The sequence below is a fragment of the Acanthaster planci genome, linkage group LG12, assembly GCF_054643075.1.
Source record: "Acanthaster planci isolate LZ-2023a linkage group LG12, COTS_SCS, whole genome shotgun sequence".
NCBI classification, from domain to species: Eukaryota; Metazoa; Echinodermata; class Asteroidea; order Valvatida; family Acanthasteridae; genus Acanthaster; species Acanthaster planci.
The window spans coordinates 12,809,914-12,827,426 of NC_141788.1; the positions used below are offsets into that span (position 1 = coordinate 12,809,914).

The 17,513-nt window shown below is 43.2% G+C and overlaps 1 protein-coding gene across 2 annotated transcripts in view; it reads right to left on the reverse strand.

Annotated features, from left to right (window-relative positions):
* LOC110988049 (metalloprotease TIKI1-like) overlaps positions 1 to 17,513 on the reverse strand; it is a 72,210-nt gene that overhangs the window by 12,789 nt on the left and 41,908 nt on the right. For both annotated transcript variants that reach the window (XM_022251267.2, XM_022251266.2), the window contains exon 4: positions 7,024 to 7,114. In XM_022251267.2, coding sequence (XP_022106959.1) covers positions 7,024 to 7,114 — 91 coding nt within the window. The remainder of the gene's footprint in view (positions 1 to 7,023; positions 7,115 to 17,513) is intronic.

The following is a 17,513-nucleotide window of genomic DNA, read 5'->3' on the forward strand; positions in this document are numbered from 1 at the left end:
CTAACTCAACTAACAGCAGCTCTCAGCTTGTAGCCCAGATCGATAGTACGAAGTGTACATACACATGCACCGGCCAGACATATTGTGCTAGACGCCAGAAAAAATGGCAAAAGCACATATGGTATGGCATGCACATTGATCTCCATTATTTGTACATATATACGGTCCAAGATGAAGTTCAAAATGTAACAGACCCAGGTCTAATCAAACCTTTAACTCGATACAACATTCTCAACAGTCTTTGAACTGGCTCCCGTGGCCTATAAGGGAGGGAAAACTTGCGCAGAACATAAGCAATTAGCTTATATTTAGCTTGTCAAGGACATCTAAAGACTGACTTACTCACGTTGCGGGACAGAGTGTCTGCTCTACTGGGTGAATCTTTCTTTGAGAGCAGACACCTTTAAAGAAGGGTGTTGGTTTTAAGATTGGGGTTGTCTTCCTTTGGGTCTGTATCTTCCAGTACTGCCCATGAGGGTTGAGAAGAGGGCAGTGCAGGACTTGACTAGTGTAGAGCCGAGGCATGATAGAAAGGGGGATGAGAAATTCTCCTAATGTTTGTCCTCCGAATCTATTGTGGCTCCCCGTTAGTTTCTGAGTTACTCTTTTGGTATGACTGAAAGTGAGGGCTGGAGAGCAGGGAGAAATCCTTTTTCAACTTCAAAAAGGAAGATACTCCAAAAAGAGACATGAAATAAATCGGAGACAGTGGAGTAAGATTTCATGTAGGCTAGATAAAGATGGTTTGACTTCATCTTTATCAAGCAAGGAGTTATTGCTGAAAGACTAGCTAAGTCGGATGATGACAACATTAGCAACAGTCTATAATTTTAGGACATGCAAACTCATGCTGAAGCATTCTGAAGAATGCTTGTCCTATGTTCGGAGTGGCTGTTTATATGCCTGGGATCTTCAGCCAATTATTAAAGCCAGGCCACATGCATTGGAAAAGAAAAATTGAAAGCCAAAAAGAACATCCGAAGATAAAAGATCGCTCAAAGAAACAAGTATTCCAATATCCCCATTTTATTCGCTAGCTCAGTGAGTGCAAGCAGTAAATAAAGAAATGGATGGAGCCTTGCTGAGTATTGATTCAATTATTTTGATCTTTGTTTCGATCACACGGAGGCGTGGTCGGAAGAGGTAATTTGTGGCACACTTGTGACAAAGCAAGTGCTCACAGTAGGCCCACTTTTGTCAGACCACATAACAATCACAGTATATAGACCTTGGACAAGCTCACATGGGGGGAGCTTGTGTCCGGACAGTATGTGAAGAGTGGCAAGGCCGTGTGGAAGAATCTGTGGAGATCACTCATGTTATAGGCCATAGTGGGTGTAGATGCACATATATAATACTGGGAAGCCCCGTGGAAAAGCCCGGGATTACTAGATGAAAGGTGCATGAGAATCCGGCGGGCTGATGTGTAGTGTAGTGAAAGGAGCTGTTGTTCAAGCCATGGTCAGCGTTGAGTATACATGACCTGGACTAGCATTCACCGGAGACGGCTAGAGAAGACAATGTCCGGTGGAGTGTATCTACTGCATGCCTAGATGCCCCAAAGAGCGGTCGGATTGAGGCTGAGGCGTAGGCCTGAATGGGTGGACGACGGAGTGACATATGGCAAACAGAGGTCTTGATGGTTATGGTCTGCATCATACTTGCGCGGCCCGCCTTCTTTCCACCGGGATCACATTGGAAGTCATGGCAGGGGCAGTTCGGTACCATATAGCATCTACCCACACCTAGATGCCCTGATGAAGAGTGAGGGAGGACTATGATTTGAGGTGTAAGATGGTTGATGGGCTGGCATATGGGCGGCGTAGGGCTGTCCCACTGTAAGCCTAGTGAGTCATGCTGCATGATTGGGTTGCGCTATGCCTCATGGCAGTTCCGTTGTCCGGGACGCGGGTGGATATGTTCCCATGTAGCCCAGCACTGTCTCTGCAGGGGCTGCCCCAGGAGTGTCGGTCCATGACAGGGTAGCGTTCCGATCATGCCTGGGTGCGTGGGTGGAAAGGTTGTCTGAAGGCAGCTGCTAGTGGTGTGAGGCTGTCGGGGATGCAGATGGGGATGTACCCTCGTAGCCAGGCCTTGTCTCTGCAGGGGCCGCCTCGGGAGGTAACGGGGTGTCGGCCCAGAGCAGGGTAGCATCCATATCATGCCTGCGTGTGCCAGTGGGAAGGTTGTCTGAAGCCAGTGGCTCGTGGCATGAAGTGGTCGGTGTAGCTGGTGTGGGAGGCTTGGGGCTGTCCTGGTGCATAGTCTTGTGAGCCATACTGGTGGGTCAGTATTGTCTACGGTAGGAGCTAGAAATGGGGAGACTGCTGTTGGACTACAGTGCTTGGGAGCTGGGCATGGAAATGTTTTCACAGCTCAGACCCAGCTAACGGGGGAAATATTCACTTGGAGTGCAGCCCCACTCTACACTTTCGTTGACTGCAATGCGATATGGTGGTGGAGGTGAGGGAACTGAGCATTTGGATACTGCCCGCTCTATAGCTCAGTCCCTGAAGTGTGGTGTGGCTAACCCTAGGCTGGACAGGGAATGGTTCTGCAAGTAGGTTTTACTGTTAGGATCTACTAGGAAGGTGGGGGACAGAGGAAAGAATTGCTGCACTATCTAGTGGAACCCCAAGCAACTCAGATCACCCCCATTGGCCTTATCTAAACACTCAGTGTTATCGTAGCGTAGAGTCAGTGTGGAACCTATGTAAAATGCAAACATGGAAAGAGAAAAGAAAATACCACAAAAACAACAAATATACACACTCAATCATGAAAACTATATCAAATTAAGGAATATACATTTATTACAATATGTTAAGGTTGCTCAAATTAACACAGCAACATGTAGCGAAACGGAAAACTGGAGAATTCGAAGATGCCAAAATTGAAACATCCATTAAGAATCATGCTAAGGAAAAGAAGGACAACCATGGTGGCGGCGCCACTGTGCATCATGGGCCTAGAGGGCGTGCTATGCTTGATCAAATTTTTAGCGAATAGAATCGAATGCAAAGAAATTTGCATATACAGTCGACTCTCATTAATCCGAAGGCCTTGGGATTTTCTAAATTAGCTCGTATTATCCGGACCTCGTCTTACGCGAAAGCTGCTGTTCCGCTTGTCGCATGTGTAACCGATCGACCGCATCGTTAAGCATACAGTACATCATGTATAACTTCCTGTACATACATGTAGGCCTACATGTACTTCGTATGCACATACGTGTGGTTTGGAATTTAATTTTAAAACAGTTTAAGTTTATGAAAGTGAGAAGTAACTGTACTTTTTATGAAAAAAGACTTGAAATAAAGAACAATAACATAATACAAGAACGGAGAAACCGGTCAAGTCGGGTTGGAGAATGCATGGTTGGAGTGATGCCGTTTTACATCCCCAGCACGCCGTGATGAGATCATCATACAACGTACGCACGTAAGTACATTAACATTTTAGGTGGTAACCAACATCAGTGCTGTGCTTGTTGCATAAAAAGGGCGGGAACCAGTTATTGGTGGTGTGGATTGGCCAGTAGAGGGCTTCACTTGGTGAATGATAACCGCAGCGCTTTACTGCTGTACACAATCATGTACGGAAGAGCCTTTCCGAATTCAATGGATTGACTGATTGACAAGTTGCCTTCAAAAACGCTTGTGCTAATTAGACAGCTGGGCCCCCAAAATGCTCGTTTTAAACGGAAACTCGTAACAGGCGAGCTCTTATTATGGATTTTTTTCCTCATAGGAATGTGCATAATTCAGTCGGGACCAGCAAATATACTCGTCTTAACCGGAGTCTCGTCTTACCCGAGCTCGTATTACCGAGAGTCGACTGTATAGTGACTGTTTGGGTAGGTTGAGTGTAGTGCACCTTAAGGTTTGTACACTGCAGGTCCGTACGTTTTGAGTTGTAATAAGCTACAGCAGTTAACCCCTTGACGACGGGAATTTCTTTCCAAAAGCCGACTCCAAGAATTCCAGCCTCGCTTGGCCACGAAGGCCACCTGCCAAACCGCAAATTCTCGGTTGCGGCCCAGCGTGCTCTGCACGCTTTGAATTACACAGTGAAAAGGCTGATTGTTCGGTGGCATGTGGCTCTACTCACGCTTCCACATTCCCGTTGCCTCTTTTCAAAGTGGGGACTATTGTGAAGCTGGTGATTATGATGCCAATTTGGTCTTTTCATTTCTGGGCTACACATAAAGGCCAATTACCATATATACAAGAGTCGGGGTCTGCCTTCTTTCACTGTGTTTGCTCGAGCATGGGCCGAGAATAATAGCTGAAAAGCGGGCTGAGGATCTCAATTTTTACGGTGTGTCTTAACGCGTCCCGCCGTTAAGGGGTTAACATGCAGGCCTTGCAGACATGGGTTTCATTCTGGCCAAGTCTGCCGAAACACCTATTGTTTTTCCTTAAGCTTTCCCCCCCTTTTCTCCATTTTTTCAGACTCTTTCCATAGACATTGCAAACAGTTTTCTTTCACTTATCAACTTTGGCAGTTTACTATTCTGATCACCTTCAGACTCGGCAGACACACTACCAGCCAAAGATGATCCTAGGTTTTGACATAGGTTTGGTACACGTTTTTCAACAGCCTTTGGCACTTTACTGGCACTCTTCAACTTTATATTAGGTGCACATTTAGTCCAACAGCAACAGAGTGTCCCAAAAAATTGTCACTGTGACATCAGTGTCATGTGATATATCATTAAAGGTACAAATTCAATTCTCAATAAAATCTTCTGAACTACACAGTGGATTGGAGTGAGACCTTGTTGCAGATACAAAGCACTGAAACCAGAGCTGAAAACCTTATGCTGTCCAGAAATGCATTTCTTGTTTTTTTAATGAAAGGGTTGTTTCTACTAAACTTTAAAATTCACAAAAGCCATGTATTCTGTCCTAGTGACAGATACACAAATCTGCTAATCTTCTGTTTTTTTCTTCTTCATAATGTTCTCTCCACAACTTTATTCACTTTGTATGTTTTTTCTAGGTGCCACTTTTGTCACTTCGTAATCTTGCATCTAAAGTTACACCAACAAAAGACCCTTATGCACTGATGGTCCTAGTGAAATGATGTCATGATAACATCGTTACATGATTTTTATTAAATTTTGAATATTTTTTTGCGTAGGGACTCGAACTGAGGCTGCATGTAAAGTTGGTATGTATGCCTGCCCATTGGTCAGGATAAGTGTTTTTTGTTAAGAACTGAACCTTGGCACCTGCAGGCAGAACTAGTACGTTGTTAAGGCTCCATTCCGGTACCGAATTTAAGGGAGGAGACCTCTGAAGGCCGTCCTCCGAAGAGATTTGAAAGACAAACATTGTTTATCTGCCTCTGCGGTTGAAAAAAGATAACTGTGTTTTGTGTTTTTCATTTAAGGGTTGAATATAATCCACAAAATTTGTTGGTAAAACATAATTGCCTTGGCAAGTGCAGATCGGCAGGTCCCACCGCCTTGAGATGGATAGTTGTAAACAAGGTGTGCCGCGTCAATCAAGGGGACTAAAATAATCAGCCAATGACGATACCACATGTACTCCATCCGAGGATTCACTGCTTCATTGGCTTGCCTTATATGGAAGGTGGGGGCGTGTTTATTTGGTAACATAGAACAGAGGGGAATGCGCACGCAGCTTGTGGGCCGCAGATCAAATATGCACGTTGCCTACTTGACTAGACTAGACTTTATTACAAGTCTCTAACGTGTAGAAGAAAAATGACGCTCCGAAGAAGACAATGAAGAAATGGTCAGTTTTAGAGGTGGGAAGAAAACTTACCCTTTTAATATTGCATTTGTCCAGTGATATATTGCCCTGCAAGATTTGTGATTTTATTTCATTAATTTTAACTATGTAGTAACATTTTTTTTTCAACGTAGGTTTAGCTGTGATTCGTTATTTTAGTGTCACTGTGTGTGGTATAATTTCTTTTCTTTTACCGTAGGTAGGGTTAGAGGCATCCGTCCCCGGGAAAGATCGACACATCACCAATGTCAGCAGGGTTAGGTTCTCCCTGTTGGCAGGGCAGATGTATCCCCATACGGTGGTTTGGGTACTAGCGCGGTGACATTCATTCATTTAGCCTTATCTTTCATTTCTTAAATTAAATTAATTAAGTTAATTTTTTTTACGTCGACTTGTACTGTGCCGTTGATCATTTTTATGGAAACGGTACATTATAAATTATTATTATTATTACTCTAACGTTTACAAAACCTAGACCTAGAATGTTCTATTCACATTTAATGCAATTTGTAAAGATTACTGTCAGGCAAAAGCACCAGAAGACAGTCACAAGGCTAATTACAAAATGTTTTAAGAAATTTCATCAGATGCCTGTACCCTCTGCAGTTGAAGAAGATTGAAATAAGAAGAAGAAATAACGCAAAACAGGAAATCACATTACTTCATGGCTAACTTGTGATTTAGGAATGTTAAAACTTAATGTGAGATGTGGGAAAGCTCGTGCAGAAAGAAAAAGAAACAAAACTGGTAAGGAAGACTTTATCCATTTGATGAAATGCCTATTCGTAGCAGATTAACCCTAACCCTCCTCAATCCTCCAACAGGTGAAGGATTCAGGAGGGTTAGGGTTAAGCTAAAACAGGGTGCATAAATTTGGTGAAAATACCTGTGATGAATGACCCATTTTTACTCCTCCTGACTCTGGAACTAACAATACATGCATTTTGAAGTTGGCAACATAGAAGGCACAAAACAATGCTTCAAATAAAATTAGGGTGCTGTCAATTTTCAGTACCATTTTGTTTATCTGAACCCTGTTTTAAAAATGATGTCTATCAGGAAAAACATATTTCAAAATGATAATCTGAAACTTCTGACATAAAAGATGCACCATTAACTATATACATGTATATGTACATGTGCCGGTATATAGACCAGGGAGGAGGAATAAATGGGAAAGTATTTGGAGTGGGATGTTAGAGTTGGCAAAGGGAAAGAACAAATGTTCAAATAAAATCCCAAAACATCAAATTCAACTTACAGTCTAACATCTTCATACGCAGGTACATTCTCAATTTCAAATCCCTCATTGATTAGCTGGTCTAATACAGTGCTGTTCCCGAGGAAATGCCCTGGAAGAGTAAAAGATAAAGTGAATTTTTACTCACAGTTACAGAAATGTCCCTCTGATTTTAGCTGATAAAATTGTTGAATAAAAATTGGCAGAAATGAATGACTTGAAAATGTATGTTACTCTTACATCTACATGCAACTTGGGTAAATAGTCATGTCCATTCTCCTGAGCCGTTAGTTTAAGACTGGCCAAGCACATATTTAATCCAGTTCATAAAATACCTTTTTAGTGAGACAGTCGAAAAAGTCAATTTATGACGAATTTCCAATGATTTTGTTCTTGAATTTTACTTTCATTTTCCCGAACACTCCCATCAATTTTCTTGTATATTCCTTTTACAAACTGTCTGACAGAATCTCCTTGTATGGACTTGGTGCGAGCATGACAAGGTGCATGAACACAGACTCTTGACCAATCAGAATCAATTAAACTGTCTCACATTCAGGTGCCAGCGTTTGATTTATGCAGCCAGCATTATCAAATGTTAATACATGGGGTCAAGTAGCCCATGTACAATAAAGAGACTGTCTGAGGTACCGGTATTTATGAATTACGTTTTAAAACATGTTGGGAAACTTGAGGGGCAAGGTGAAGTACAAACATGATGCCTGCAATATATGCAGGTATTAAAGTGTTTGTCAAGGAAATCCAATAAGCCAATCAAGGCCAAAGTATTTCAAATTCAGCCATGATCTTGCTTTCCATGATTGTAAAACATGATAATCAACCTACAACAAGGAAAAGGTTTATGTAGGTCTACATTATACATATATTGATACAGCAAACAAATTTTGGCCTTCAGGTTTTGACCAAGTGCTTAATTGTAGGTAGTATCATAATATGTATTCTGCGGACAATCCATGCTGCAGAATCTCAATGGAATTACTCCCCATTTTCATGTGATAAATACTGTAACAACAATAGTCTAAAAACCACACAGAAGTAAACCAAGCTGAACCACAACACACAAAAAAATAAGGGTTTATACAGTCTACACAAACTTTATTCCCTCATGAGGATTGACTTAAATTCAGCAGGAACAAATTCACATTTCAATTGGCTGGTTATTATTTTATACATCCACATTTCCAGCCCCCATCACCTAAGATGATGGTAGCAGATTTTAGTAATCCTAAGACGATTGCAGAAATATTTAATGTGCCATGAATATACACTGACAACAAATGCTGTTTCCCCCAAAAGAGATTCGTTTAAGTGGCTTAGCACACCCTTTAAGTGTCGATCACCTGTAATCACTGTCAAAGTGTAGCCTGAACAAAAGTTCCATTACAGTTCCAGGGACTGTTAAAAAGATACCTATGCAATGAATATCCACAGAATTCCTAACCATAACAAAAGAAAAGAAAAGAAAACACACACATGATTTGTTTGAGGGAGGTGAATAAACAAACCCCAAATTCCAGTAGGGATTTAGTGTTGGAAGGGAACGTACTCCACAAAAAAAACACAACTCTCCTTCACCGATAAGCTGCAAGGTACATGTACTAGCAACTGAATCATAATGAGCTTTATTGAAAGTGATCGCTAGATCCCTGTCTTAAAAGATCTGATGAGTCTCTTTTCAAAATAGGAAAGGGGATTCCGAAGAATTAGCCCTGAGCAATATTAGCCAACTGCTAAGGGCATAAAATCTGGTTTTAGAATGTTTTCCATGAATCTCCTTACAGGGGGACACTGAACAATCCAGAACATGCACAGGACCTTAACCAAAATTGTCAAAAAAGGGTTCAAATGCGATGGCTTGTGATCCCCAGATGGGATTCAGGCTAAGGGGGTTGGGAAGCTTGTTCTCACAAAAATTTAAAAAGAATATCAAATCTTGCAATTTGGTGCCCCTAAAGACAAATGCAAGACCCATTACGTAGGCCTGCTATGAAGCTAAAGAATTCGAAGACAACTGAAATCCTTGCTTAAAAACCCTTGCTTGAAAAGCTATATGAGTGTGGACTGTAGAGGCATGTAACAGTTTCTGGCACTTTTGTCTGCATACTCAGACAAGAATAAAGTACAGGTATGTATCATTTTTAAGTGCCTCTGGCCCCAAATGAATAACAGTAGGAGGAATGTCCACTATAGAGAATCCTTCTGGGCCTATGCAATGGAAGACTGGAAGACTGGCAGGGAAACCTCATAAATGGGGATTGAGCAACGCAGAGGAGCTAAGGTGGTGGCAAAAAGGTGGTCCAGTGAGACCACCAAGGTGAAGATACCACAAAAGAAAAACACAAGGAAGGATAAATGCTACTAGCTACCACAAAAAAACTAACAGATACAGCAAAAGCTTGTCCGCTCTTGACTTTTTTGGTCAAACTTTGAGATAAATGGGTGCTTTTTAAGTCCAGGGTGGACATCCCCAAAAGTTTCCTCTCAGTTACTTTTATTACTGAGCCGCATGATTTTTTTTTTCCTGGCCAACTTCTGCCCAGGAAAAAATTCTGTGTCACTTTTCCCGGAGATGGAAATCCAGCATGGACAGTGGTTAAGTGGAGCACAGTGTCATGTTGCACACAGGGAAACTACGTATGATCATTGCACATTTCACCGTGGTGTGACATGTGATGAGTGTTGTTCCTCTTTTGGTCCCAATCATGGCAGAAATTATTATTGATACAATTGCAAGTTTGTTACAAATGTACCACTTCTAGATGATAACGAAGGACGGCAACTTTGTTTCTAAGGATGTAAAAAAATTCTGAAAGGTCATGAAAACATCTTGATAAGTCAATGCACTGCCAGCTTGGTTACCTCTCCTGGGTTTCAGTTAAATTTTCTCTTGTCAAAAGTCCAAGTGCGGACAGTGGTCACAATTGACATTTTTTCATTTCACCATGAGGTTATACTAAAAAACTTAAATGCTATGCAGAAACCTGTCAGGTGCAGAAGAAAATCCCTGCTGGGACAGCAGGTGTGGGCATTTTTGGCTTGAAAATGTTACAGAGAAATGGTAATCACCCCCTGTGAATGTTCCTATGGATAAATTAAGGAACTAAAGGAAAAAATATGAGCTTGGCCAGTCTTAAATGGGTGTTTAAGACTGGCTCAGGTGAATGGATGCGACTAACGCCAGAGCCGCAGGCAAGGGCATTATCAGCATTTATTTTCATGGACTTTTAGACCAACTAAGCACATATTTAGTTCCATTCATAAATACTATTTTACTTTCATTTTCCTGAACACCCCTGTCCATTTTATGGTTCATTTCTAGTATAAGTAGTCCAGAAGACCAATAAGAATGGAAACTTTCTCGTTTCCAGGTGCCAGCTACTCTTTATGCAGCAGGCATTGTCAAATGTTAATACCCTGTCACATCGTACGTTGTTGAATGGGAAAACTGTCAAACGTATTATGAATTTTTTGGTACTGGAAGGCTGAGCTCATCATGCTCATAAACATGTCTTGCTGAATATTCAGCAAGACTTGAGTAATGGGATATGTACTTGTGCTGAAGCCAAACCGTTGAACCAAACTAAAAATTATTGGACATGGCACTTCTGAACTGAACCAAACTGGTCGGTTTGGATGTTTAGCTTTAATGTGGCATGGTACTGATAGCACCCACAATGCACGCACGAAAACTTGATAAAAAAGCAAACATAATGAAAAATGGGTAATAAGTCATGCCGCACCGGCGCTTGGCACAGGGCATGGCATGTACACATACATGTACTACAAATGTACTGTACACGTACAGTAAACTTGCGATGGCCCTGCATCATGCGATGGTTGTAAAAAGCACATAGTAAGAATTCAGTAATAATCAACCAAGAACACACAAGGTACGGCATTTCCACTGCCAAACAGTTCTAAATTCTCACCACATCCAATTGGGCTTATATATACTCAGATTTAGCATTATGTCTGCCAATCTCTGATAGCCAAGCTCTTACATTCCATATTAGGCCAATGATGTCATAAATGGCCGTTCAAAACTAATTTTGATTGGATGCTGATCACAGTCGGACTTGTGCTTGATTGAAGGCAACTCGAGAGGGAAAACTGATTTACCAGACAGGCCGATGCAGCGCTCCAGTGCGCGACAAGATTTGGTTGGTGACGGTGGCTTAACATGTCTTTCATTTGATCATGTTTGTTAACAGTTGTCGTGTGAATGCGTTGTAATGGAATTTTGCCAGATCTCTAAGTTGTTCGCCAATTTTAAATAGCACAATGCCATAATCTGTAGTGAAGAATGCTGACTTGATACTAGGTTTTTCTTTGAATACATCGAAAGCCACAGTTTAGTCATTGAATATGTTTCATGAAATATAATAAAAAAACACTTAAATCTAATTTGATTTTATATCCCATTTATTTTTTGAGCATGCTCTTTTTTCTGTTTCAACCACTTCATGTCGGGGTATTTTTCAATGTTGATGATGCTGGGCCGGCATGACTATCATTTTTTCTGTTTTCAAAATCCTTCAAAAATTCATCATTTCATTTAACGGTCGTTTATAGCTGCACCCAGTAATCTTTAGGCACTACTCTAAGTTGAAAGGTGACCTTCATTGACGCCCGAGTATTTCAGCCAGGCCAGCAGCCTTGTAAACAGAGCCCAGATTGTGCGGTGTTGTATAACTGTCTTTTGTTCACGAACCTGGCTTAGTGCACTGCTGACCTCTTTTAAATAGGGGCCAGATTAGCGTGCAGTGGTTCTGTGTGGCTCATCGCTGTGGCGGTGGAGCCCTTTTGTCCCCGGTGGTAATCCGCTCGCTCTCAATGCCCCAAACCCTGGTATACGGTTTCAAAACAACGCTGGATTATCACCACTTTTGAGAGTGAAAAATGCTGGTAATGCCCAGCAGCCTGGTCTTTTGTTCGGAGTACGGTCTTTTGTTACAGGGCCCTGTTTCCTTTGTCCGAGTTCAGAGACCCGGCCACCCATATAAACCATACGTCTCCGATCCCAGAGTCCCCGGCAGGAAGTGTTTAACATATCCTACGATTGCTTTCGTCAAGCAGGTTCAAACACAACCACTTTTGGTAAGCAAAACATGGTCGGAAACTGTCAAACTTCCAACGGTAACTTCCGATTGAATTTGAACTCCTTAACAAATATTGTGGAAACAGTTTAGAAAAAATGATATTTACATCGAAGCTTCTCATGGATGGGGATGGGGAGGAAATTCATTGCTTGTATCAACATATTTTATACACGGAAGTACTCTATACGGCACGTTCGTAGCAAGCTCTTCAGTGTCTCAATGTGCAATGTACAGTACATGTACGTACATGTGTGTACATGTCCGAACCCAAACTGACCCGAAGTTCGGCAAAAAATTTCCAAACAGTGTCCAAACCGAACACGAACTGAACCTTGGCACCTGCAGGCAGAACTAGTACGTACTCACTTGAAACATACGTTGGTCTCAGGCATGAGTTATACATCCAGCTAGAAATGACAAACAGGTTGATCCACAAACAGGATTATCGATGAAGGAGCATTAGATTCACAGCACAAGGAATGAACTTCATGGTAAGGAGTGGCTCTGGGATTGAATTTCACTAATGGAGAGATTAGCTTCATCATACTTACTAATGCTTCTCCATGACGTGATGTTGCAAGTTTCTAAGAGTTGTGACTTATCAGTTTTTAGTTTGACCCAAGTTTATGAGTTGAGCAGAACCACAACTGGATTACGAGTAATTCTTCTAAAACTGATGTAATAAGGAACAATCTTAACATATAAGCATGTACACTGCATTTGTGTCAAAGTTTTGATACCAGTTTTCCATGCATCAACACACAAACTGCTGCACTTGTAATAAATGTTTTCCTTTTGCGATGATACAGATGTTCATCAGCACATGGGAGCAGTCTTCATCCATGCTAGATGTCCCTGGTTTCATTGATGGAAATGCAATTGAAGCAGGAGGAATAATCAACAGAACAGCGAGACGAGCTTCATCAAAGCAGTTGTGACAAGATTATCTGAACATTATCGACAGGAAGTGAGAGTCTTGCATGTGTACATGTACCTGCTGTAATTTATTAAAAGACAACTGCAGAAATTGTTCAAATTGGTTTCGGAAAAATAGTGCAAAGTTTTCAGCATTCATAAGATCCTGATATATTCAATTGGTCCCCATGTCATTTGAAGTTTTTGGAAATCTTCAGAACATAAAAGAAGTTGGTGGTTTTTATATGATACTGAGACAAATGGCTTTAACAAGTTTAGGTTTCAGTCAAAAAAGATGACATCATTCTTATCTTTGTATAGGTGCAGAGAATGTGCAAGACCACTGTATTAGTACCTGTTTACATTACCACCTCTGCATAATTCCCCATGTAAATGTACATGTTTAAGGTTTATGTTTTGTTTAGTTTGTTCCATGCCGCATGGGGTGTAGTCAGTCTTGTCTAGAAGACGTCTCAAGGCAGTCTGGAGGCCTGGTTAGGCGAGTGAATATCGCAGTGTGTGACCGCTCCTTTTGTATGCGCTACCGCTGAGAGTCTGCGAGCAATTCAGGTACTGGTTCTGTAATCTAAGCAGTTTACCATGACGTATCCACAGTAGTTGACTTAATGTGTACTGTTCTTAGTATTGGTCAGAAAGGACCCTGGGTAGAACAATACTGTGTGGGTAGAGTTGTAATCACAAGGTAAGCAAATACACCAATATTGATGACAAACTCACATGGTAAAGGAAGTTAAGAAACTTAACTCACCCTAACAGGATTTTCCTGATGTGTTGTTATCTGTCCTTACTGCAGGAGCTAGTGCTGTAGACAGTAGGATCATCCTGCCATGTACAGAGTCATTTTGCAGAACATCTTCCAAGTAGCAAGAGGTGAAGGTAGAGGGAGACTCCCAGCATGCAGCTCAAGGCCCAAGCTTGGGGGTGCGGAGTTCTCATGCAAAAGATCGGAAATTGAGCGTTGTCCAGAGAAGCAAAGCAAAGATATCAATGTGTTGCCTCTCTATCATTGTGAAGAGGGTCTTGACCACCTCTGAATAAAGAGTCCACTCTGTTGGGCATAGTTTGCTGCCGGAGAGTTTGTCTGCCATCAGGTTGTTGGGACTGGCGATGTGGAAGGCTTGTAGGTTGACTGCATGTTCTCTTGTCCACTGTAGGATCTCCCACATGAGGGTGCACAGCTTAGGAGATTGGAGTTCTAAGATGTTGATGAGATTTACCAGGAAGGAGGGTGGCCAGGTTCCCAAGATCTGGTGAGGAGGGAGGGAGGCCCCCCAGCCGAGAGACGATGCATCGGCTGTAATTACTATGGAAGGTTTTGTCCATAGAAATGATAGACTGGCAATCAGATGACATTTCTCTAACCACCAAAGTAGATTTTGTCGGACGTCCTTCGATACGGGAACTGTGTGACTCATTGGGTCCAGCTTGGGTCAGTAACAAGAGAACAGGCGGAGCTGAAGAGGTCTCATGTGAAGCCTGCACCAAGGTATCAGATCGACCACACTCGCCATCAGCCTCAGGAGGCAAAGCCAAGCGATGGCTGGTGGAAACTGGGTTGAGCAAAAAAGGGACACGCACTCCTGGAGATTGGCGATAAGATTGGCCGTCGGGGCAATAATGCCCTTGCGGAGGTCGAGTTCTGCCCCGAGGTAAGTCAGGAATTGAGATGGAAACAGACTTGATTTTTCCCACTTGATGATGAAGCCCAGGTGAGAAGAAAGGTCATAGGTTAGGCGAGTTGATGCTACAGCCTCTTCTGGGGTATGACCTATCAACCAGTCGTCTAGATACTGAAAGATCAGCACGTCAAGCTGTCATTGTTTGTGTGATTTGAGTGAAAACCTTGGGGGACATTGAAAGGCCAAATGGCAGGGCCCTAAATTCGTAGACACGTCCCCTGTACATGAAGTGGATGAACTTGCCGTCTGCTTTGTGGATAAGAATGTCTACAAAGGTGTAGCGGAGGTCGATCAACACCCAGGACAGAATTGGGATGGAACATATTACTGTTAGTATGGTTTCCATCCAGAACTTTTTGGGGCGCACATACTTGTTGAGTGGCCTGAGAATGATGATTGGTCACTATTTGTCGGTCCCCTTCTTGGGGGGTAAGAAGAAGGTGCATAAGAAGCCGTCTCTCGCGTGGTCAGGTTGAACATGACTGACGGCATGTTTCTGAAGCAGGGGGTGTAGTTTGGCCTCAAGGGGCAGGCGTTTGCTTCTCTTGCGTGGCACTTGGGTTGAACGTACTATCGCCTCGGATGGAAGGGTACTCATAAATTTAAGGGAGTAGCCGTGTGCAATAGTTGACAGGACCCATTTGTCCAAAGTGATCTCCCACCAGAACCCTGCGAACTTCTGTAGGCAACCGCCAACAGGTTCCGAATCGGCAGTTGTAGAATGTGAAGTAATGTAGTCATCGGCGACTTCCCCCAAAGGAGGGAGGCGATGAAGATCTTCTACCCCATCGGGACTGGCTTGGTCTGGTCTAGGTGCGAGTCGAGGTTTGATGCTGGGTCGGTTGTGGAAGTGGGGGATGAAAGGAATGGTAAGAGGACTTTGTCCTGGGTGGCAGTGGCTTAGGGTTCTGAGGCCAATGTGGCTGAGTTTGCCACAAGACAAGGTCATCGGTTCCTGGAAGGAAAAATTCTTGGTGGTGTCGATGCGTTTGGCTTCAAGAGATTCCAGGAACTTGCCAGTGAAGAGGTCTTTGCCGGAAAGTGGCAGATTTAGCAGTCTAGATTTTACACCTTCGTGGGGTATGTGCACTGCTTCCAAGGTGTTGACCCTGCAGGTAGAGGAAGCCAGGCAGGAAATTCGGGTGAACTGCTTGAAGGTGTGGGCTTGGCCCTCATCGAGACCACAAAGCACTAGGTCCACAAAGTCTGGGGTCACTGACGAATTCTCCTCACAGGCACATACAATGTATTCAGAGAGGAGGAGGAGAAAGGCTGTACAACGCAGGCCGAATCGAGAAGCCTTGTCCAGTTTAACCAATGCTGCTTCATGACAGGACTTGTCATAATCACGGAAGATCGACTTTAACCACTTCATGCCGGGGCATTTTTCAATGTTGATGATGCTGGGCCGGCATGACTATCATTTTTCCATTTTCAAAATCCTTCAAAAATTCATCATTTCATTTAACAGTCGTTAATAGCCGCACCAAGTAATCTTTAGGCACTACTATAAGTTGACAGGTGACCTTCATTGATGCCCGAGTATTTCAGCCAGGCCTGCAGCCTTGTAAAAAGAGCCCAGATTTTGCGGTGTTATGTAACTTTCTTTTGTTCACAAACCTGACCTCTTTTCAATAGGGGCCAGATTAGCATGCAGTGGTGCTATGTGGCTCATCGCTGTGGTGGTGGAGCGCTTTTTTCCCCAGTGGTAATCTGCCCGTTCTCAAAGCCCCAAACTCTGGTATACGGTTTCAAAACAAGGCTGGATTATCACCACTTTTGAGAGTGAAAAATGTCAATAATTCCCAGCAGCCTGGTCTTTTGTTACAAAGCCCTGTTTCCTTTGTCCGAGTTCGGAGACCCCAGCCACGCATCTAAACCATACGGCTCCGATTTCGGAGTCCCCTGCTGGTAGTGATTAATAGGCTGGAACGCTGTCATCCATGGTTCCGGTGGAGGTTCCCGTTGCTTTGAGTGGCGTCTCTTCTTCGATTTTGAAGAAACCGATGAAGAAGAAGAACGCTTGCCCTTGGGTCTGGAATGTGGGGGTGAATCAGTGGCCGATATGATGAGCGGGGCCAAAGACTCATCCCCAGGGGGACGATTGGGAACTTGGCTGGTGCGGGTGTCGTCTTATGATGGAACAACCAGCGAAAGTCCCGGTTTACTGGGAATACCAAGCTGAAAGCCGGAGCCGCGGATGGACTGTGGAGGTCGGAAACCATGGTGGCGTAGTAACCCGGTGGGCTCCATGGTACCATGGTGAGTTTTGTCGAATGTCACGGAACCGCGGGCCAAGGCGGTATCAGGTGGGTGGGACCCGATGGAAAGTGGAGAGCCTGCCCTGGTGTTGCCGGTATGAGGCCAATTAGATGTCTGCTCAGTCGATGCTACCAAAGGGGCCGTCTTGAGTGCTGCAGAACTACGGCGGCCGGTAGTCGTTGCGGGCGGTTGGGGAATAGAAGCCCTGTTGACTCGCAGACTTTTTTGAGGCATGGGTGGCCGAAGAGCCGACTCGTTGTCTCTTTGGTGGTCAGTGGAAACACTGGCTCGGTTTTTTGAGGTGCATTTAAAAGAGTTCATTTGCACTTCGGGAAAAAAAAGGGAAAATTGGGCTAAATCAAAATTTAATTGGAACTTTGTAGCGGATATATGAAATTGACAATTATGAATCAGAATATTTGGAGTTTGATCAAATTTCGCTTTTCATTAGATTGGAGGTAAAATATTGCTCCATACACAATTGTTAGAAGCAAAAATTCAGAGAGCCCAACGC